The following is a 23,926-nucleotide window of genomic DNA, read 5'->3' as shown; positions in this document are numbered from 1 at the left end:
TCACGGCCAGCTACCCTGAATAAAAGATACAGGTCCTAAAAGTAAATATAGTAAGCCAAATGTACGCACTTTTAGACGCTCAAACAATTAGGTTGGTACCACGAAAAGTTGAAGATCAAGGTTAATAAAGTTAGCAGTAATTATTGCAGATCACATGATTTTATAACAAAGTTTCATTTACGATGTATTCCTGGCGCTGGCTCATCAGGATTTTACAATCTCATAAAAACATTCCACCAGCTGTCTCATCAACTGAACCCATTGTTCAATTAAATATCATAAATAGGTTACTGTATAGGATATCTATCATAAAACGCTTGGGAGATTATTAGTTAAATAGTAGGTAATTAAATAACAACAGTTCGCTAATTTGCTTGACTTTGACTGGTTAGTAAAACTAGTTTCAACTACATTTATTTAGAGTCCATAGTCCATCCATAGTGACCAAAAAAACGTGAAACGAGTTCAAGAAGGACCTTGGGGTTTTGTCGAACGATGTTGGCGTCGCATACAGAGCCAAAGATTCTTCGAAGAATCTTCCGCTTGCGAATAAGGAGAGCAAGTATATGTACTAAGGCCAAAGTAGCAGCGATTTGCTATCATAATGTGTCTGTCGGCTGGGAATATTATCACTAGTAAACATTGAGCCCAAGTAAACAAACACCTCACATTGTTCGAAAGTTACGTCTTCCACGACAAAGGGGTTTCTTTCTGACATGCCTTGGTGTTGCCGTCATATACTTTTTTCCATAAGATATGCGTAATTTTTATGTAGGTACAGTCGCAGCTTTGCACACTGAGCCAAACCAATTCTTCCTTCTTTCCCTGTTTGTCTTTTAGAGATTTCTGTTGGGCAGGTATGTTGTATGTTGCCTGCAGGGAGTAGATCTTCCAGTTTGCTCGAACACAGCTCTTCAGCGCTTCATATTTCAGTGCTTCCGTATTAAATTTATGCAGTGTGTCGGCTTTGTGTGTTTTACCATTGGAGGTCATACCCTTACCTTGACCGTGACAAGGTAGTGATCGGAGTCCAAATTTTCCTCTACAAGTCATAAAATTGGCGAGTTTGGAAATGTGGTGTGTCCGTCCATGAGAATATGATCGATTTAGTTACATTTCGGATATTCTACCATCTGGGGACACCCACGTTCTCTTAGTTATAAAGAAATTTTGTCCCACCTATGACCATGTTTATAGATGAAGAGAGAAGAGGCCGTTGTCATTACTCGTTACATGCAAACTATGCGACTTTATACCAGTTTGTTCCAGTACTGATTGGCAACTGCCCTGGAAATATCTGCAGTAATGTTAAAATTTAAAGAAATCATAAAAATTATATTGGCTAAGTAGTGCACCTTTAACACCTTTTCATCATAAGAAATCGATGGCCATAAAACGCTATTTGAAACTATCTCAACTTCTTCATACCAAAAAAATATTGTCTGAGGCTGTATGCGTCAAACTAGTTTTTGTTTGTATTATTATTCCTCAAGTACAGCTGTGCGATTGCCACCTCGGAGATCACCAATGCTGAAAATTTATTTATCTAAGCCCGAGCAGAAAAAGCTGTAAATGTAATGTGCCTAAATATTTTATAATGATGTATCCCATTATAATGCAATAAGACTAAATTGTTTAATTTCCGTACCGTTTAAATTAATTTTGTTAAACTCTTTAACATTTTCGATAAGCCTGTTGCAGGAAGACCTTCGCCGCGACGATGACGTGCGGAGGATTAAGGAAGTGAGCGAGTATTACATGCATACGCTATTCACTTGTTCAGTTCAAACCGATTTTCAAAGAAAAACAGTAACGACAGCAATATCACCTATTCACCGCTAATGATTGGATGAACTTAAAATGTTTACACAAATATCGACACCTTAGAAACGTAAACAAGAGTGCACTCATCAGCGTTATCAACGTTATCAGCGGTAAGGTCGCGCCTCTGCCGTCTACCTTTGCGAGCCGCGAGAGCCTCAGTCCTCCGGCGCGCTTCACCCGCGACACGCGCCGCTTGCGAAGTCATGTGACAAGCGCACTAGGCGAGTGTCGGCCCTTCTCATGGCGCGCTCCCCGAAGGCCAAGGCGGCTCATCGCCGCAGCAGGAGCCACTCCCGGGAGCTCACCAGGATCCGAGCTCAACTTTACGCAAAAGGTGGGATGGTGTAATAATGTGTTTAAATATATTCTAAAAGACAAAGGTGCAATAACGATAATCATAATTTTGTGAGCCGTCGATCTCGACTCTTACCACGCATCAATAAATAAGTACAACAAAAAAGATCGTTAATGAGCATAATTTAATCTACGCAAAAACAAAAAGCACATCATTCATATAATATAATACGTAAAGATCTCCAATTGTTTATTCAGCGAGACACTTAAATATGTTTTAGTCCTTATAATTTTTTGGCTAAACCCGTAAATAAATACTTCAGATTCGATTTGAACAGCTTACGTAAATACTGAACAAGTAAAAGAATAATATTTGATTCGCGCTCAGCTCGACCTTGCACATTCTGAACAAACTTGAGGTGCTAATGCCTTCTCTAAGTTATTGAGCCAACCCAGCTTAGGCGTAAATATTCCGATCGACCGATTCGGTTTTACATGATTTTGCTTCAAATGCTAATCCTTTGATAAATGATAACTAAAATAAAACCTTTTTCATTGTAGCCTTTTATTTCAAAGTAAAAGCGCTAACCCAGATATATTTCGATCGAATTACGAACGCGATAGCCATTAGCGACAGCCTTGAGCCAGTGCGGGCAGACGGGAACTACCAGATACACCTGTCCTGCCCCACTATACCTATCTCCTCGGGAACGGCAATTGACCTTTACACGCTACATGACACAGCGGCCGTAAATCTAGAATTGCGTGTGCCTTATGTCACCTAGCAAAAGTGTAGTGAACACCAAATGATATATGTCTCTTTGTATGGTGCTCTGTACTCTGAAAAATTACACAGTACGTACATATGTGATTATTGTAAGTACTTAGCTCGTGTGAGAACGCACCTGACACAACACTGCGCGTGTCGGAGAAGGTCAAGTTTTTCAGTGAACCAAATGAAAGAAAGGTTCGGTCACCCATCGATAGCGATCCAATTGATATTTTTAATGTATGTTGTTTACGAACCCAACGTTACGCACGCCGGCTAAGCGCTTAAATTCCAATTTCTCAGACCAATGTAGGCATTAGTGTGGTATTCATTTTTTCACTTCGAAGGCTAAATAGTAAATATATTCAAGTACTTACATAACGGTCATCGACCTCCACGATTACTAACAAAAAAGCTTTGGTATTGATTCGTTCATAATCTGTGATGTAATAAGATTTAAAACTTTCCCTGCAAGTAATCCAGATTCAAACCAATACGAAAAGTAAACTGAGTCTCTGCTAGGGATTATCCTATCGTTAACATGCCCGATGAGACAGATCTTCTAATCTAACGTATTGAAAACTTAGCTATACCACTATTCCACGTCACGACTTTCTCTCGACAAAAACTAAGCATACCCTTTGCCGTTTCCTAGAGCTGCAACACTTGACATAGAAGTTGTATACGATCATAAATATCTAGGTTGGCATAACATAACCATTAAATTGCAAGTGGCCCAGCCTTCCATTAGGCAAATTCATAACCCTAGTCTACTACTATTGCAATGTTGACCAATACGAAGGATAGCTTTATTAGTCTTTTTTTCTTATTCAACAGGTTGAAACTTGAAGCAAATTTACACTAAATTATAACTCAGAATACGAATTCAATCGATTCGTTTAACCTGTGCGAGGTTTATACAACATATTATATTGTTGTTGAAGAGTTATTCTCAACGTCTGATATGTATCACGTGTGAATTCCTGTACGTATTTTGTTACTTCGACCTTCTCATTCCATATACTTGTTTTGTTTAATAATCGACTTTCCAGACTCTGTGCACCTACCTATATACTAAACGCATTTTCGTTTTATTATACCGACAACGACTAACTTAAATGGTATATTGTATTGATAAAGCATTAGTTAGAAAACAACAAACAATGTTAAAACTCCTTTAAATTAGATACAATAGTAGATAAGGAAAATGTAGAGATAACGAAGCAATTAACCGGGGAATGCAACATACTTCTGAGACCTAATCATTAACCTTGCACGTGCACATTTTTATAACACTTACTCGGAGACGAAATAAAGCTCTAACCAATACCGTCTTCATCAAAAGGGCACACGGGGCCCGTGCCCAGGGCCCCCATTCTCATGGGGCCCCGAAGGACCGACAATTACGATAATATATTTGATCACCTATAATAAATGGTCATACTTAGTAAAAACTTTTTATTATACATATTATAATTAGCATTTATTACTTTCCAAAAGGGCCCCACATTCTTGTGTGCTCAATGGCCCCAGCCTAGTTTAAGACGGCCCTGGCTCTAACAGCGGTGTGAAAGCTGCACAAGCAGAGTTTGTCCCTGTAGATCTACACGAGATTCACAATAATAAATATTATAAAGTTGTGTTAGATAATATAAACTAAGTCAAAAATAAATAATTGTAGGTGGAATTGTTCATCTCTGCATATTGCACCGAAGCAGGGCCGCGCCGCGGCGCCCCTGTGTGCGAAATGTGCGTTGCACACAGGCGCCAAGACAATAAGGTCGCCGCCACCGAAATATTTTTGTTACACTTACACAACATAATTCTTTGTAGTGAAATATCGAGAAGTAAGTAGGTATAATAAGCGCAATTTTTAATACCACAACATATATTTCGCTTATTGTACACGCCTCCCAAGATAATATTTACGTTTGTGGTTTAATTTTACTTTTTTGTATGTCTTCTCTCCCTGAATAAGCAAGCGGAAGTAAACTGGTTTTACCTATTAAGGAAAACACAATCTAAGTAAAACTGGAGAACATTTATCGATCAAAATTAACAAATGATAATTTAAAAAATACGTTGAATCATGAAAATTCGTAAAAAAAGAGGCGCTTCATAGGTTTCGCACACAGGCTCTGCCTAAGGTCGGCGCGGCCCTGAGCGATATTGAAATAAGTACGGGCGCTTTAATGATTTTACGTTATAATGCGGTAAATATATACATACTACAGACGAATAATCAAGTCTTGAAACTTCAATTTGATCCCTTTCAACGAGTTAGACAGCCTTTCTCAGGTTATACTGTCCAATCGTCTAGTTAAGCCCTCAATGCGTAAAAACTAGTAAATACAGGTGCATATATAGTGGTACGTATGCGGTGACGAGTGGAGTCTGTTTAGTTTTTTCCTAGTCAGGTTTGCAAAGTATTAAAAATTACGTCATTTAAGTATCCGGTTGACAGTACTTGCATATAAAAGATTTTCTAATCTAGGTATAGCGACTGAATGTTTTATTTTTTTCAAATGAATCCCATTCGAAGACCTTTAAAGGTAATGCTCAAAATATTATTAAAATTTAGTGCAAAATTTTCCGTCCATTTTCAGCGAAAACAAAAAAGATTTTGCTATAGGCATTGTTATATTTCATACAGTCCTAATCCCCAATTGGGGATTCAATTGTAATTCAATTGAATTAAACTGTAGCGCCTAAGAGTAAAAGGTGCGCTAATGGACAGCATTGCACATTAAGTAACCGGTCTTTCCAAATAGTGTGAAGGTGACGTCATCTCTATTTATCTAGTAAAATATAGTTCAGATATGGCATACACCCTGGACTACATAAGACGCGGCAAAATGTCAATCGGTCAGCCTTGACCGGATGCGGAACCGGCGGGGTGCGGTCGCACAGTCACTGTTCCACTGTGATGTTTATTGGAAGATGATAAAAAAAGAGAGACATAAGATACAAGTCGCTTATAATAGTAGAAAATAATCAATTGCTTTAATCCAAAGATGTATTTAGTGCTCCGTTTGATGTCCATTATCATGTTCATTATCATACACTCGCTGAGCCTGATGACGTCCACAGCTTAATATGCCATACTCCCTCTATTCTCCGCCTATAATCAGTAATATCGTCGCGGTCTCATGCCGCTCCCAAAAATTCACTAAAATACTGCCCTTTTACACGCAACTGCCTACACTACGTAGTTGGTCCCAAAGTTCTGTCACTGGCACATTATTTCTATATTTCGAGCAGGATTTTATAAAAAAGTTATTGCATTATATTTTGGAATGTTTGAATATTGTTTTAAAACAAAAAACAATAACTTTCCGTAATTTTTCACGATGGAGTGGACATTGAAAGAAGACCGAATAGTTGTTATTGTGTTGCACCGCTGTGGGCACTCGCCGAGTACCATTTTCAAGTTGCTCAAAAATTTGAATATAACGCTTAGGTTTGTGTACGGTACTATTGATATGTACCTTGAAGTTTCCAGTGTTGAGGACAAGAAAAGAACTGGCCGGCCACGCTCCGCAAGAACACCAGCAGTAATCAAAGCTATCAAAGCGCGGATAGTAAGAAATCCTGTCCGAAAACAGAAGTTGATGGCTTTGCAGATGGGTGTCAATAAGAATATAGTAAAAAAGGTTTTAAATGAAGATCTTGGTCTACGAGCATACAAAAAAAAAAGTAGGCACTTACTTAATGCTCGTCTTAAAGCAATAGGGCTTAAGAGATCGCGGGTGTTGTTTAAGCGGTACGCGAAAATCCGACACCGTGATATCCTCTTTACGGATGAAAAAAATTTAGATATTGAAGAGAAGTACAATAAACAGAATGATACAGTGTACGCTAGGAGTTCTGAAGAAGCTGAAAATAAAGTTCCAAGGGTGCAACATGGACATCATCCATCATCAGTAATGGTCTGGTTGGGAGTGTCCTATTACGGGCTAACTGAGGTTCATTTTTGCGAAAAGGGGGTCAAAACCAGTGCTAAAGTGTACCAAGAGACGGTTTTGGAACGCCTTGTCAAAGATCTGTCCAGCACCCTATTTGTAGGACATCACTTCGTGTTCCAGCAGGACTCTGCACCTGCATACAAAGCCAAGACGACTAAAGCCTGTTTGAGCGTCAAAACAACGCCTTAATTAGACATGAGGATTGGCCTTCCTCCAGTCCGGACCTTAATCCTTTGGACTATAAATTTTGGCAGGTCTTAGAGAGGAAGGTCTGTGATACACCCCATAAAAATTTGGAGAGTCTAAAGTCATCTTTAAAAAAATCAGTGACTGAAATCGACACGAATATGGTGCGTGCTGCGATAGACGACTGGCCGCGGCGCTTAAGGGCCTGTATTAAAAATAAGGGAGGTCATTTCGAGTATTTTTATGCGATTTCTATTCCTTAATTAATGTACTATGAATTGATATATCACTCATTAAAAACTGATCAGCACTTTTGTTTTTATCATTATTTCCATTTATGACAGAACTTTGGGACCGACTACGTATGTCATGGCTAATTTTGAAATATTTGTGCAAAATACCTCGTGGATAATCTGAAACATATTCAGGCCTGATTTAAAAAGTCACGCATCAATTGCCATTCGATGTAAGGATTCTTCAAATGTACATTAATAGGATCTTATGTTTACTCTCTGCTGGAAATCAGTATTACTGAGACGTTATAAGGCTTTGCCTCTAAATAAACAATTTGATCTGTCGACGAAAACCTACTAAACTTTAAAACTCATAATGTAGCGTTCAAGGTCGCGTCGAGTCAATATACTTAAGTATCGAGACGTACACAAATAGGGCTGCGAGTATCCGGGCCAAGAACACCGACCCGTCACCGCCACCTTCACTTCATCTCACCTACATCTCGCGGACATCGACATTCGAACAGACTGCTGACTCGCCTGATGATACCTGATGATTATCCACTTGACTGGCGAAGCGTGAACGGATCACAACAAACCAGTGACCGTGAAACTTTATTGCCCGTAATTTTAAATAATATTTCATTAAGAAGCGAGAAATTAAATAAAACCAAATACAAAGCCGAATACTGAGAACTAAGAGCCATAGACACGAGTGATATTCATCACATGTTTACGTTCAACCCGACTTGGAGATATTCAGAATCGTAAACGTGAAATAGGGTCCAATGAGGTCGCGATAGTTACGCAAGGATAATCCCGCGGGCGCGGCTCGTGACATCGGATTATGACGTCACACAGCGCACTGCCTTACGATGACGTCAGCGATCAAGGCCGCCGCAGGGTCAAGTACATTACAATACAAGACTCCTTTCCTTTCCTTTGCATTGCGCAGTTCGGTATATTTATGGCAGAATAGTGATGTTTTGTTCACAGTGAAGCAAATACAAAAACCAATGATAAAGGGTGTCTCAGCGCTGACTTTAAACTTTAAACACAAATTTCTCGGTAACACACGGGGCTAGCGGAAGCTAAGCCGATTCGGGGACATAATGTGGCCAACCAGATCTTCCGACTTAACCCTAGCTGGCTTTTTTTATGGGATTATATCAAAGCAACGAACTTTGAGCAGTTGAAGACTAAATTAACGAAATTATTCCGGCGTCCTGCGGTGTGTCTCTGCAAATTCGTTCGTCCGCTTTGAAGAGTGCATTCATCGTGATGGAAGACATCTTGACTGTGTAATATTCCGTCCATAAAATCCGTACTAATTCATTATAATTTACTGCAATTGTAATATTACAAATACAAGTTGTTTTTTATAAATATTTTAAGTTTAAAATCGGCGCTGAGACACCCTATATTAATCTGAACCTGTTCAGTACAGCAGTTAGGAAGACCAACACCTTAACCTTTATGTTTTACTATATGTCTTTAACGTATTATATCCTCTTTTGATTATTTCATATTGGTACATATTTTTTACTAATAAAAAACAAAGTAATTCAAAATCTTTTTATTAACCGATATATTCTCCTAATTTAATCTAACTAAGCTTGTTCGTGTGTATTTTAGTAGGTACTCTATTTAACTTGTAATTTTCTTTCATGTTATTGGCAAAGAGGTATCAGAGAGGTCTAACAAGATCTGTGGCATCGTCTTCTTCGCGTAAGTCTCGTCGGACACGGAGCTCCTCCCGGTCCCGGAACGGACTGCAACAGACACATTTTTTCATTTTTACAAAAAAAACACACGAGTGAAACTCTCTGCGTTGATATTGAAATGAGCAATTGTATGGCTACTTAGACTGAGACGTTATAATGAAGCAACAATTTTAATTGTTCTAACCAAATGAATAGATTTGACCTTGTCCACACAATACCCGCCTCAGTGCCTGCGCGGTGATACGCGTGGAAACTTGGCGAATCCAGTGGGCCAGCCACATTTCTACTCGCTAATAGTTGAACTAACAATTGCACTTAATTATTTTGCTGCTGAATAAAATACTCTGATGACAGAGGAGGAGCCTCTGCCACCACTAGGCCTCCACAGTCCACACTACTGCCATTTATGGCCAGCAAAATATTATTTTGTAATAACATATTTATTGCGATCTCCAGCATATATTTTAGATATTAAACTCTCTCATTTTAAAAATTAAAAGCGATAAGTTAAAAATGGTTTTAAGAACTATTGGCGCTTCATTTTTATTTTTACATTAAAAAACCATAAGTATTAAGCGGTTACCAGAAATAATCTACCTACCGTGTAGTCCTAATAGTTTCTGAAATAAAGTAGCAGTGACATATGGCCGGACAAACAGGCATTTAACTCAATACAAGTATACCACATGTGTTATACCTATCCAAAGAACGACGTTAGCAACATGAATCAAGAAACCCGAAGCTCGGCTGTCGTAGTATATGAAATATTATTGAGTGATTTCAAAATACACCTAAATTTTATGCGCTCAGAGTAAACACATTAGAGTGTGAATTTCGACGTCTCTATTATCTAACACATAGCAGCGTTAGATCACCTCTATATGTACAGGCACACAAATAGATTTATGCCTCTAGTTCCTCTCAAGGGCCCGGCTTCATATACAGCTGAACGCCGTAATGCAATAAGATATCGAACAATTATGTGTAACGAGGTAACGAGACGTATAGCAGACATCGTCGACTGAAGTATTTACGACTTCGTGGACTCGCTGTTTACCAACTGAGCTTTTATCTTTAAATTCAGTATCCTTCGAGAAACAGTCTGAAACGAGGCCAGCGAAGAGGTCGATGTGAACGAGAGTGAACCGACTTTTATATTTTGTATTGATTGTGACTTTGTTTTACGGAAGCCGTGATACTGGTGGCAAATACATTTAAAGACATTCTTATATTATTCGAAAGAACAATGCTCCGAACAATCCTTTACGAATTTGTATTTAATCAACAATAATTTGATATCAATTTCCTGAGGTAGAAATATTACATTTATAATAATGTGCAGCTACAAATCGCGTTTTACCTACTAAAGGCTATGTTTGTGAGAGGCTGGCGCCTATAATTCGGCGCCGAACTGTGCCCCAAAGAAAGTACATACAGATATATATCCTCGTTTCGAACTTAATACCGAAATTAATAAACAATTAGTGTAGGGACAATGAGAGAGGTTAGACTGATAACAATTACTTTGCTTTTAAATCAAATCACAGATTCAGTTCATCATACGCACAAATACTCTTCACCATCAAACTTCCCACAAATTACAGAGATCTAGCGTAAAAGGGCAAGGTTAAATTATTAAGGGCACGGTGCTTCTATAGTGTGTTCCGAGTGTGTTAGTGAGTTCTTACATTGTAAGTTTTGACTTACTAACAATATAACGTAACAAATCATTTAATTGCTTTTAATTATAATTAGACATTGGCACTCTTAATTGCTTTTCTACTTTTTTCAATTCATTTAATGTTATTTCAAGGCAAATAAAGAATTTTTATTTTAAACACTCACTAAACAGTATATGTAGTGATAAAATAATAATTGTATATTATGATACGACCCATAATGTAATTGTAACTTCTATTCTAGCTTTTAAAACAAATTTGCACGCCATTATCTGTAGCAGAATATTTTATTTTTATTATTTAATTTAGATTGTACCATCACAACATTTTTGTACCATACTCTTACAAATAAATTATTATCATTGTTAGTATCATGACAGAGCGCTGAGCTGAACTAACTAAATAAGTTAAATTGGCAAAAATCTAAACAGTTTTCAATGCGTGTACACCAGCGTAACATGCAAAAATGTAAAAAAAAATGCAAATTAATGTATTAAAATGTAGCGATCGTCGTGTCAAAAATACGGATTACCCTAGATTTGTCTAGGGGTTAAAGGTTAATTTAACAAAAATATATTTCGGACAAGGACTTAACACCAGCATTTCTTCGCGGATAGTAAATATTCATTTAGTATAGTCAGCATAGAGAAGCCTTCTAAACAAAATATAAGAAAATCATGAGCAAATGGCTCTGGATAACAAATTGTGATCTTCGTAGTCTAGGCTTCTTACAATTTCGAACGAGTTGTTTTATTTTGACCGTATATACTTGAGGAAGAATCAATGAATTGTATACAAGTGACCGATGAGTATACTTACCAGCACGGGGCGCGAGCGCTCCTGGTATCCGACTCCGCAAGTGACGCTGCAGCGGCTCCACTCGCCCCACTCGCCGACCCGGCAGTCGCCGTTCGGGGTCGCCGCTGCGTGAACGCGAAATTCAGTAATGCATTATTCGGAGTCTTAGAGAGTAAGAGAGTAACGAGCGACGGAACTAGAAAAAGAGTTACCGGTGGGTGATCCGGGCGCGACGGAGGTGGAGTTGAGTCCGGGGCCGGCGCCGCCGGCCGCCGGAGGGGCATTGGCACCTAAACATCACGAACGCAATTACCCCGATGAAGTATTGTTTCAAACATTAAAACGACCTCGAGGATCATCCGCTTCCCCAATATGAATATGTCCCGCGTCTGTCTCACCTAGTATGAAGCCGCAGGTCTCGAGGCAGTCATCCTGCGAGATGAAGTTGTTCTGGTTTCCGCGACATCCGCCGTACGTGAAGGGCACGCACATGCCTTTGGCCGCTGCGAAGGCCCATCGCTGGTATACGCCGCGGCACGGACCTTGCTCCGGCGACTCCATGCAGATGCCTGCGAACGCATATCATATAAATGGAGCCCGAGGCGCGAAACGAAGGAAAGTGGCGAATCTCACGTTTGGCGGTGAGCATGTCGACGTCGCAGGATTCTCTCTCGCGGCAGACGCGCTGCTGCATGAGCTCGACGCGCGCGGAGCACTCCTGCTGGCGATCGGCGGGCACCAGCAGCAGACGAGTGTGGAACTTTACCCCTCGGCCGCAGGAAGCGCTGCAGGGAGACCAGGCCGACCAGTCCGTGGTGGGGCAGAGCGGGTCCGACACTCCCGCGGCGTCCGCCTCGGAACACGCCGGCTCCATGCACTTGCGGCTCTCCTCTGGGGAACCGAGACCTCCGTGAGTCACCACGCAAAGGGCGGAAACTCCTCCGCTCTACCAATTCTACCGACCGACTTGCACGAGCGGGCACTTCTTGGGCCCCAGGCGATCCAGGAAGTGCCTCCTGCGCGTGGCCTGCCCGATGCCGCACGTCACGGAGCACTCGCTCCACTCGCCCCACTCCGACGTCAGGCACTCGGGCGACCGCTCCTGCGGGGCCCCCGCGAACTCGCCCTCCTCCGCCGCTTCGACCTCGCCCCTTCGGATACAGTTTATCGTTGCGGTGTACAATTAGAAAACAAAACTCGTCGAGTCGCTCGAACGGCGATACTCACTCGCACTCCGGCACGGCCGCGACGCACATCTCCTTGGAGACGAGTTGCCGGTCACACTGGAACATCTGGGCCTTCTGCGGGAGCCGGTACTCGCGCGTGCGCATGCGCAGGCCCTTGCCGCACGTCACCGAGCACGGCGACCACGCGGTCCATTCTGTCACCGCACACTCCGCTGCCGAACGAATAGTCAGTTACACAATTTAGGCAATTTAGATTCTCTGTTTTCTTACAATTATTTCATTTAGTCAAAGTGCCGAAGTGAGAGGTTACGTCTGCACACGCGAGCGGCTTCTCATCTGAACCTAACCGGGAGCGATACCAAATATAAAACGGAAAAGACGGCTACTCACGTCTGTCGGCCGACTGCGAGTTCTCGGCCTCCTCGGCGACGAGGGTCTGCAGCGTCTCCTCGTCGCAGCCTCGCGAAACGATTTTCTCCCGGGTGATGTAGAGGCGTGCCAGAGGCTGCATCTCCTTTTTGGAGGGGTCGTAGAAGGGCGCGCGAGGGTCCTCCGGGTACATTGTCGTGATGCGGTACATGCGCTCGCGGGGCGAAGTCTCGGAGTTCGCAGACTGCAGAGATATCGAAAATATATCAAAGTCGTCGGATCTAGTTCTGTCTCTGGGGCGAAAAGGATTCGCGGTTTACCATATAAGAGATGCCGTTGTCGGTGCCGGCGTCGTACGGGTACAGGTCTATCGTCTCGGACTCGGCCCAGGAGCAGTCCGCGTTGCACAGATCGAGGCCGTTGACCCCGACCACCCAGTCGGGAGAGGGCCCTGAAAGACATCGACGCATTCGACGCTTTAATTTTCGTTTCGGATTCGAAGCCAGCGGAGCTTTCGCCGCTATCGGTTACCGAACATGGACGCCATAGAGAGCAAATGCCGCCGCCGGTCGACGTCGAAGGTGGCCGTAGTGTTGGCGTTGACCCTCGGATACCACAGGCCCTGAGCCCGCACCAAGGAGCGAAGGACGCCTCCCGCGCCGCGCTGCCGCAGCTCGCGCTCCAGAAGACCCACCGAGCCCCACTCGGCCAGCGACCTGCGAACGATCGTGCCGTTCACTGTCTGCTTAAACTCGAACAACCTATTCACGGCGCTTCCCTTCGCTAATCTCGGTGGTGCATATTTCTATTCAACAGAATCCCTCACCTGAAGCCGTCGGTTGCGATTTGTCCTTCGCCCCAGAAGGTGAAGTTCTTGGGATGCGAAGCCCCGATTATGTCCGAGAAGTGAGTGAGCCACATCGCTTGCACCGGAAAGTCTTTGGGGTGAGTCTGCGGTGACCACAGACCTTGGAACACAATCTGCAAAAAAATCATTATGTAATATAATTTTATGTAATGATTTTTTGTCGTCGTAACGATAAAATTCACGAAAGAATTTATCAGCACCTTGTATTTGGCGTCGTCGCAAGCGCAGCAATCGGGCGCGGACAGAGATGTATCTTCACAGATTCGTTTAGTCAATTGTCCGTCTTCGGCAAACCACTTACTGGCGTTCTCGTATACCATGGCTCTGAAAACGTAAAAAAATGCTTAAACAAAGAGTTCTTTAAAAATATTAATCCGTCGATCGAATCAACATCTCAAAACTCACTTCAGAAGGACGCAGCCGGAGCCCGCCGGCGGCGCTTTCCACATGACCTGGACTTCGGTTTTGGGCAGGTCGTCCGATTCTACCACCGAATTGGTGCATTCCTCGTCGAACTGGGTGAGCGTGTCGGCGAACAGCTGAAACTGCCCCTGATGGCGAGGCGAACGCGGCTGCGCTGGATCCAGGGGATCCGCCACCAGCTGGAAGCGGCTGAATTGCTGCACCACATCATGCGTGCGTGCACCCACCAGTGTCACTGTCATAATCAGAACAACCAATCTCATACGATGCCAATACACTACGGATCCGTGATCTTATTTAGCGAAGCTTGCTCATCAATTGGATGATTAGCTCGATCGCAAGAAACGCCGCCGAAATAATGGCCAATTTGCATTAATACAATTAATGTAATTGCGAGGTAAAGGGTCTCTTTTGTCGGTGGTAAGAATCTAAAATCTGAAGCCACAGCAATTCTCTCTCTCTGGGATTTTATTAAAGAAAAGTGTCCCTTTTCCCAAAAAATAATTACTAACTTTAGATAGTACCTACGCGGAAATTGCAGCCTGCGTTTGTTCCGAGTATTAACATTATGCGTACCTATGTTCTATTCTAGTAAGCTTATCGCTATTTTTGTATACATTCATAATAAGTATTTTCATAAATATATTGCGAGGGAAAGGTAAGTATATTAATTTCCTTGAATTTATCTCTCAGAGATTCCCTACATTTTAAATTATATTAATAGATTGCACGAATAGCCCTCTTCTTCGGGATGAAAATAGTTTCGACATCAGCAGCATGACCCTATAATCATAAGCCTTAAGTCATTAAGCTGTGAAAGTAACTAAAATAAACAAGTCTAGCTGTATCGACATCAGTTAGTGAGCGAATCTTTTTAACCGTATAAGCTGCAGAACTGAATGTATATGTCACCGTAAAATTGTAATCTATCTCGCGAGATTGTAAACTGTCGAAAGATTGTGAACCTCTACGAACTGCTTACAAATTAACGTATTATTATTCGGTTGTTATATGAAATTGTTGGGAAGTAAAATTAATCTGTAATTGACCAAAGAAGTTTGAATGATAACTAAGTTAGTGTAGTACAATCTACCGAATAATAATACGTTAAATTGTAAGCAGTACTCTGAGGTTCACAATCTTTCGACAGTTTATAATCTCGCGAGATAGATTACAATCTAACGGTGTTTACAATTTTACGTTAACATATATAACAGAATGGAATGTATATAGTGATCTCACTATATTATGGAACGTTATGGTCGGACGAACTGTAATTCCTCACCGACATATCTCTGCCCCGGCGCGTATCGCTCCACCTCTCCGTTGACGATCAAGCGGTAGTGGTTGTCACCCGGGGAGCGTTGTGATCCCCCTGCGCCCTCGGGAGGACCCAGCTCACACGTGCTGGCGCTCGCGGCCAACGCCGCTAACATCACCCACAAGAACATGACCCTGACGTACCTGCACTCATTCCATTATACAATTATAGCTATCGAATAGCCTATAAACTGCCGTTAGAATGTTTCAATATCACTCGATTTGAAGAAGAGAGACAATAAATAAAATAATTTACTTACAAGTAACAATGCTTTTCCGCTCGGTCCGAGTCTGAGTGCGAAGTGATACGCGCGGAGCAGATAACGGGTCAAATGTCCCGAGGGCTTTATCGCTCCCACCGAAATAATTATGATTCAAACCGTTATTTTATTTGCACTGGACTCAATAATAACACATTATTATTTACTAAAATAAAACATCTACACTTCCTCTAGGTTATCGAGTTTGACCCGACCCACTACCCAGCGCTCGAATAGCAAATCATGGATTTCGTTTACTCTAGAGGAGGAAAGGCACCGTTGTGTCGTCGGGTTTACATCTCGAGCATCCGTCATCAGTGCAAGTGCTCTCTTCCGGCTCATTAACGGCGCGTGCCGCCCAAACTGTCGGTGGCGCCCACACTTCTGCCCGCTTGGGCCGAAATCCTTCAAATTTTTATCGAACAAAGGACCGCCTTGTCATTGTCACTCACCTTGACATTTCGTCGATGACCTCGGAACGAGCACCTGCTTATCAGCAGATCCTTTCCAACAAATCCATTTTTCTAAACTTGCGTATATGTTATTCTATAAATACCTATCGACAATATTTATCTTCTTCTTTTAATTTTATTTATTTAATATTCATATTCACACGCTTTCTTTTAACGAGACGTGTTAAGCCCAGAGTATATACATCGACCAAAAAGGCTCACAATTCTCAGTCGATAGACGAGTTAAACTTAACTTTTAGTGCAAGCACAAATCGACGGTCCCTACGTATATAAAGACATCTCAAAATTCTCATTTTTTTTTATTTCATTTTTGGCTTTATCTTGTCTATACCTTTATGTGTATGTAAGATAAACTCATCGTACTATATGAGAACAAGTAGATTGGTTTCAATGAATTGATGACGTAGGTATATATGAACAACTATACCTTTGTACTACTGATTTTAAAAGCGCGCCAATCGACGCGAGCGGGAGTCATGGCGAACTTAACGTCATTTAGGCGAATGCTACACGCTCGATATTTATCGTGATATTTGGATCGTGATCCAAAATCGCGATGTGTAGTACAGGCGTATCACGATACGTGATACGGATCGCTGGATTTCTAGAAATCTAAAAATCCACGATCCGTATCAATTATCGTCGATAAATATCGAGCGTCTAGTCTCTGGTCGATATTTATCGCGTCACAATTAATTCTGCCAGCGATGGAAGAGGACGCGCATATTGAGTCGGCGCCCGCCGCACTTCAAACAAACGACCAAAAACACTTGAAAGAATTTATACTTGTATTAGAAACACTACCTGAGATATGGAACAACTCAAATGCAAACATAATTAATAAAGTGAAAATTAAACCAGGCGCGAAAGCTAAAGACGTGATTGCATAGATCAATTCATTAAAATCGAACTATAGAAAAGAATTAAAAAAAAAAGGGTGCGTGTACTTATGTACGCGCGTAAGAAGTTATACTTCTTTGGCATTATTAGAAATAGATTTTGATTGCATGCAAATAATTAATTACAATTAAATAATCAAAGACTGGAAAAGGAGTCATTATAGTCAATAAAGTTCAGTTTACATTTGAAAAATTTAATAAATAAATATTTATAATTATTCTCTTACAAAATAAAAAAATTTTATAATTCATATTATAAAATTTTTAACACATTTCTATTAATATAATTATATAAATGTGTTAATAATATAATTTGTAGCACATGCTACAGACCTGGATAGCAACTTTCTTTTATTCTATTTAGAGATAGAGATAATTTAAATATAATACCGGTGTCTTCCTTGTAGGTTTCTTTTGAGTTGTTTGGGGATTCTTGTTGATCAGTTCGACATGATTTTCTTTAACCTTTCTTTAATCCTACAAAATAATGAAATTGTTAAGTTATGTTGTCACTGTTGTGCACACCTTTGTTTGGCTTTTTTAGTATTCAAGTTATGTCAAAACTGATTTATTACCTTGTCATTGTTGGCTTTATTTGCTTTTGGGATAGCAATTGTTTCCAAAATGATTTTATTTGTAATATCCTGAAATATATAAATAACATCTATTAATTTAAGTGTCATGGTGAGTGGTTCGCACTCAGGTATTAAGGTGTATTATACCCACTGTCCATTATAAGTGGGAATGGGCTCACTTCTGGCTGGACAGAGTTTCGGTACTACAAGAGCAACATGGATGTTTTGAGGTATTACAATATCTCTAACTACCCTGTAGGGGAATAAAGTATGTGCCTATGCTTGAGAGGTTGAGCCTTGAACATCACCATCATATTTATAATTAACATTCCTACCTCGACACCATCACAATCAAATTCATTGAAATCTACTTCAAACCGTTGCGGTATCATCTCTGCCATATCCATTGTGTCTGGAGAAGGTGATGGTGGCTTTGTTCCACCTCTAGTTTTTGATGTTTCACGGCGATAAGATGACAACTCTTTTTTTTTATTCAATTTAGTGCACTTCCACTGAAATTGTTTTTTGTCTCTTGTCCTTATATTTGCTAGATTAAATCTGAAAAATTACATGTTTTGATTAAATAATGTAATCATTTTTTTGAGATGCAGGTACTTATTAAAATGTTTACTTCTCTGTAATATCGCTCCAAGCCTTCATTTTCTCCTTATTAGTATTCGTGCTTAAATCTTTGTTCTCAATTATTGATATATAGGGTCGTAGAATATTTCTAAAAAGTTGCTGTAACAAACGCAATAAACAAAAGCAATGAATAATCCTTCATGTTTCAGTTTTAATCAACAATAATACTCGATAATACATACGGATAGTTAACCTCAATTGTATTAAAGCACTCAGGAAGGTTGGCACAGTTTTTTCACAAATATTTTATCATATTAATTAGTATTGATTTAGATATTCAATTTAAATCACTTTTGATTATAATTCAGACGCACATATAAAATTCGCACTTGTATAATGAAAATAACTAGATAGTAGATACATAGATAATCTTTTATTTTAAACAATAATTCAAACTCCTATATTTGTTTAAAAGGTAAATGTCAATGTCAGATGTCAATTGTCATGGATATTCAAAATTCTTGTTAAGCTGCTAAGCTAAGAAATAGAATATGCGTGAAGTTAGCTTATATTCTATTTCTTTTGTAGATTGCGCACGCTATAATCACACTCCGAATTTTGTGTCATAGGTGCGCGCGCATCGTAAAATTTCACTCTCATCAAATTTTCATAACGCGCCTAAAGAAGTATAACTTCAAAAATAACAGATTCGAAGCGATCGGGTGCTGCAGCGGAAAATGTATACAATCCAAAGTCTTGGGTATTTCATATGCTGAAATTTTTGAATAAAAATGAAAAGCCGATTGATAGTCGTCCATTTCTTGGTATTCCCGAATTTGATTTAATAAATTCAGATGTGTATATTTTTCTCTATCTTGAAACCAATGTTTCGCCCATTTCTTTCGCATTATACGTTTTTTCAATGCTATCGCTAATATAATAGCAACGCAAGCTTTCTTAATATTGTTACTCATTATTATAATACGAAACGTACGAGTGTACTCAATGAAATTTACCGTCGTACTGACGCGATTCGTATCGAGTGTGTAGTATACTAAAAAAATACAAGATAAATATCACGATAAATATCACGATAATTATCGAGCGTGTAGCATTCGCCTTACTGGGGTAAAACGCACTATTATAATACAGTTAAGTGGTGTGTTTTTTAGATATTTTGCATAAATAATATCCATACATTACTGTGAGTCATGAGTAACAATAGATCAAAGTTATTAGTGGATATTAATAACTCTAAAAATACTACTTTATTCGTTTCAGTACGCTAGCACGTCAAAACTTATATAATTTATTTTGGAATCTATGGGATCATTTTCATCATTGGTCCTTTATTGCGAGTCATATGAAACTAATAAAAAAAAGGAATGGACCCAGAATTTTAGAAAATTAAATTGTTTTGACGATTTTTATGCCGCTTTTATCTGATGCCTGTGTTCGAATTGTATAAACCACCAAAAATAAAGCTATATCGTCAATCAACAGTTAAACATTCGTTTTCACGTACCGAAAAAGGATCAGTGTGTTTTAAGTCAGAGATAAATTATAATATGAGTTACATTTAGGCTGCCTACGCACTGGCGACCATAGACGCGGCCAGGCCGCCGCGGCCATGGTCGCCGGTGCGTAGGCAAGCGCGACATGTGGACGGCCGAAAAATTTGCAGTCGACTTCCAAGGATGTGTCAAGATGGACGTGCAGAAGATAATCACGCTAACTGTGCTTGTGTATTTACTACGAAAACGAAAACGGAAGATTTCACGTAAAAGACAGTTTTGGGTGCATCCATTACTTTGCGAGAGAAAGACTAAAGGATTATATTATACTTATTTTTTGGATTTAAAAATGTATGAGAAGAGATTCTTTAATTACATGAGAATGTCAACGAATACTTTTAACCTGTTACTGGATACAATAAAACCAAAAATTACTGGAACTGGTAACAACTATCGGAAATGCATTCCAGCAGAAGAAAAATTAGTAATAACAATAAGGTAAGCTTTTTCTTTTTTAAATACAGAATGTTTAAAAAATACGTGATATATTTTAAAGGATGTTTCGGAATGGAGTATTGTGTACAGGAAAAATAAAAATAATGTGATAGGGCCTTTTTTTTACTTAAACTGCTAAACGGATTTTTTTGTAAATTTGAATTATACAAGACTTGATTCTGAATCACCCTAAACCACCACTGTTGCGTTTTTCACAACAACCTGTATAATTCATTGACCAAGGTTTTGCCACTTTAAAAAATTTATGAACTATTGTTCAGTAGTATTCTACTTTACGACTTTGAAAAGGAGAGGAAAAGGGCTTGCTTATAACATGTTTTTAAATATTAAAAAACTGAAGTAGATAATCAAATTATTTGTATTTTCATAACTTAAAAAATGGCAATTGTGAACAATTAATCATTCAAATTGGGAAATAGGTCTATCATTTCTGAATTTTGAGAAATATCAGAATAATGAGTATGAGTATCGCTGTAATTTGAATCATCTGATATCCTGTTGGTAGTAGAATAACCTGAATAACTCGGTCGATTTGTAGGTGTACAGTTCGGTTGGTATTTTTCTATAATTTCCATGATTTCCATTTTCGCTTTGGTCTTCATTGCAGCAGGGATTGTTTGAAATCTTTCGAGGAGGGATAAAAGAAACAGTCTGTCACAATTTGAATCATTCTGTGTAGTCGCTATGGTCTTATGCAGAACTGAAATTAGAGGGTCTGTATCGGATTCTTCGTTTGGTATTTTTTTCTTCCTTTTTGTTCTAAGCGACTTTGATGCAGACTGTTGAGTCTCAAGATCAGAAGATCTTGCACTTTCATTTTCTTGACTTGCCTCTTCGAGACTATTTTCTGTTGCGTTTGTGTCCAGCACTGATTTCAAAAACAGTAATTGGTTGAAATAGGTGTATTGTGATTTACGTTTTGCAGCAGAACCACTTTTGACATCTTTAAGACGGCGCAGCTCTCTTGTGAAACAGTCTCTAAGGTTTTTCCATCTTTTTTGGAGAGTAATGCCTGTAAATCAATAAATAAATGTAGTACATATTACAAAACTAATATTATGTTTATTAATGTGAATTTTATTTTCAGGTATTTGGCTACTGGGTGTTCTTTATCTCATATAAGTCATGAATACCGTATAGGGCTTCCTACAGTATCGGAAATAGTATTTGATGTTTGTGAAGCAATATGGGAGATATTAAAACCAATTGTGATGCCACAATTGACCAGAGATAAGTGGATTCAAACGGCTGAAGGTTTTCAAAAATACGCCCAATTTCCTAATTGCATCGGAGCCATCGACGGCAAGCACATTAGAGTTATCAAACCACAACATTCGGGATCTCTTTATTACAATTACAAGAATTATTTTTCAATCGTGTTACTTGCAATATGTGATGTAAATTATAAATTTCTTTACGTAGATATTGGAGCATACGGCAAATGCAGTGATTCGTCAATTTACAAAGACTCTGTATTTTATCATAGGCTTTTAAATAATGATCTCGATATTCCGAGCAATAACCCCATCAAAGAAAATGGCCAATCAATGCCGTTCGTTTTAGTGGGTGATGAGGCGTTTTCACTATCGGAACATATGATGCGACCGTATGCTGGGAGAAACTTGAATAATGTAAAGACTAATTTTAATTATCGACTATCCCGTGCCCGCCGCTATATTGAATGTACATTTGGAATATTAGCCAATAAATGGCAGATTCTTCACCGACCCCTAAACGTCAAGAAAGAATTTGCAGTTGTGATTATAAAAGCTCTATGTGTGCTTCATAATTTTGTGCGAGAAAGAGACGGATATGATTTCAAGGACACGTTAACTGTACCAGAGGCTTTATTAGAAATATCTGCATGTTTACCTAATAGAGCAAATAGAACATCAACCGAATATCGAGATATATTCGCAAACTACTTCAGTACCGATGGTCGCTTGCCCTGGCACAATTTGTAAATATATGGGTGCTCGCCGCGAGCCGCCATTGCGCGCCGTAAACAAAATGGCGTCGAACGCACATGCGGTATGAGTAATCTTTTTAAAAAGTTATTCCAATCATTACGAAAACCTGGGAAATTTTAGCAAATAATTGTCAAAACTCATGTGCAAAGCGAAAAATAGTAGAAATAAAATAGTTATACTTTTGACAATTACCTATTTGCTAAAATTTCTTAGATTTTGAATGAACGGAACAACTTTAAAAAAAAATCACTCATGTCACATATACGTGTCGAATGCTACTACAGCACCTGCTGCGTTTATTGTAGTTCATCGCATTATTAATTTACTTAGGCATAATAAAATAAAATACTAACCAAGTTCTGCCTTTTCTTTATCTTCCATGGATTCACCGCCAAATATATCGACCACTTCAAGCCACAACTGCCGCTTAACATCTTTATTGGAGTAATCATTTGATGCTAAATCCCATAAACCTCTTCTATTTTCAACTTCAATTATGAACCTTTCCGTGTCGAAATTGGCCATTGTAAAATAATCACTCTGTAGCTAGCTACACGTCTGGTCGCCGCGGCCGATGCGGTAGCACTGATGAATTTTAATACAGAAGTGATGTTCTCGACGGCCACGATTGGTCGCTGGTCGCGTGGCATCAAATTGGACGCCGCGGCCAACGGTGGCCGCTGGTCGCTGGCCGCTAAGTGCGTAGGGGCTATAGCGATTGCCATATAAAGTCCAGAATTCACTGGCCGCCGCGGCTAGGTCGCGGCGACCATGGTCGCCAGTGCGTAGGAGGCCTTAGACAACAAAAAACTAGCCACAGAGATGGAAAACGTTGATAAAATAGAAGCTCAATCGAATCCATCAAAAATGTGTACTGCAATAGCAAGTAGTTCTATATAAAAGAAGTTTGGTACATATGGGACGAAACAATTGCTAAACGCGCCGCGTAATGAAGTGGCAAGTCGTTTGTTTTCTTTTGTAAAACAAAGGTTGAAGCAGGTGTTAAAGATTTTAGATTATGGTCAAACAACTAAAGACAACTGATCTGTGACAACAATTTGAAATACGCAAGAGCAAGAGATCATACTAGAGAAGTTATACAGAAGCAAAGTACAAGGACTTGATTACTTTGTGTGACAATAATAATTCCACAAAAGTACCATGAATTTTATAAAAACCTTAATCTTATTAAGTAAGGAAGTCCTTAGTCCAGGTTGATGACGAAGATGATAAATTAGATAACTTAGAAACAAATTCATTTTATTTTTGATTTTTATGTTAGAATTATATATAATAAATAGTTTATAAATTAAATAATACTAATCAGTCTGAATGAAGCTGTAATGATAATTAGATTAGTTATATATTCTGATAAATAAAATATTATAATTGTTATTGTTAATCTTTTATATTTTAAGTTCCTATTTAATTGCGTCTGTTTAAAAAAGTAGATAAGATAATAATTGAAAACTAAACGTATTCAATTCAATTAAAAATG

The 23,926-nt window shown here is 39.4% G+C and overlaps 4 protein-coding genes across 4 annotated transcripts in view; 2 read left to right on the top strand and 2 right to left on the bottom strand.

Moving 5' to 3' along the window:
• The first annotated feature begins 1,982 nt into the window (after positions 1-1,982).
• Positions 1,983-23,926, top strand: part of LOC125058062 (phosphatidylcholine:ceramide cholinephosphotransferase 2-like) — a 35,013-nt gene continuing 13,069 nt past the window's right edge. Inside the window, exon 1 of the mRNA XM_047662087.1 lies at positions 1,983-2,158. Within this exon, the coding sequence (XP_047518043.1) occupies positions 2,065-2,158 (94 nt within the window). The 5' untranslated portion in view covers positions 1,983-2,064. The remainder of the gene's footprint in view (positions 2,159-23,926) is intronic.
• On the bottom strand, positions 8,833-16,298 carry LOC125058059 (spondin-1). Its single transcript, XM_047662079.1, has 15 exons — positions 15,900-16,298; positions 15,605-15,783; positions 14,302-14,554; positions 14,097-14,220; positions 13,855-14,009; positions 13,560-13,744; positions 13,349-13,479; positions 13,050-13,272; positions 12,700-12,871; positions 12,436-12,623; positions 12,106-12,363; positions 11,871-12,041; positions 11,685-11,762; positions 11,494-11,597; positions 8,833-9,043 (listed from the first exon to the last, which is right to left on the bottom strand). Exons 2-15 carry the CDS (start codon positions 15,768-15,770, stop codon positions 8,969-8,971), a joined length of 2,283 nt encoding a protein of 760 aa, XP_047518035.1. The 5' UTR covers positions 15,771-15,783; positions 15,900-16,298; the 3' UTR covers positions 8,833-8,968.
• LOC125058064 (protein ALP1-like) lies at positions 20,088-22,784 on the top strand. Its single transcript, XM_047662095.1, has 2 exons — positions 20,088-20,440; positions 21,546-22,784. Exons 1-2 carry the CDS (start codon positions 20,088-20,090, stop codon positions 22,420-22,422), a joined length of 1,230 nt encoding a protein of 409 aa, XP_047518051.1. The 3' UTR covers positions 22,423-22,784.
• On the bottom strand, positions 20,438-23,202 carry LOC125058065. Its single transcript, XM_047662096.1, has 2 exons — positions 22,782-23,202; positions 20,438-21,470 (listed from the first exon to the last, which is right to left on the bottom strand). Exons 1-2 carry the CDS (start codon positions 22,951-22,953, stop codon positions 20,854-20,856), a joined length of 789 nt encoding a protein of 262 aa, XP_047518052.1. The 5' UTR covers positions 22,954-23,202; the 3' UTR covers positions 20,438-20,853.

This window comes from Pieris napi, chromosome 17, assembly GCF_905475465.1.
Source record: "Pieris napi chromosome 17, ilPieNapi1.2, whole genome shotgun sequence".
NCBI lineage: Eukaryota > Metazoa > Arthropoda > Insecta > Lepidoptera > Pieridae > Pieris > Pieris napi.
The sequence above is the reverse complement of the archived record's forward strand: the minus strand, read 5'-3'. Positions and strand labels throughout refer to the sequence as shown.

Coding starts and splice junctions, on each gene's coding strand:
- LOC125058059 (XM_047662079.1), bottom strand. CDS start 15,770: ATGTTCTTGTGGGTGATGTTAGCGGCGTTGGCCGCGAGCGCCAGCACG. Junction 12,364..12,435: donor GTGCCCGCTCGTGCAAGTCG/GTCGGTAGAATT, acceptor TCGGTTCCCCAG/AGGAGAGCCGCAAGTGCATG. Junction 12,042..12,105: donor CGACATGCTCACCGCCAAAC/GTGAGATTCGCC, acceptor ATGCGTTCGCAG/GCATCTGCATGGAGTCGCCG.
- LOC125058064 (XM_047662095.1), top strand. CDS start 20,088: ATGTGGACGGCCGAAAAATTTGCAGTCGACTTCCAAGGATGTGTCAAG. Junction 20,441..21,545: donor AAATTAGTAATAACAATAAG/GTAAGCTTTTTC, acceptor TTTTATTTTCAG/GTATTTGGCTACTGGGTGTT.
- LOC125058065 (XM_047662096.1), bottom strand. CDS start 22,953: ATGGCCAATTTCGACACGGAAAGGTTCATAATTGAAGTTGAAAATAGA. Junction 21,471..22,781: donor TAAAGAAAAGGCAGAACTTG/GTTAGTATTTTA, acceptor ATTGATTTACAG/GCATTACTCTCCAAAAAAGA.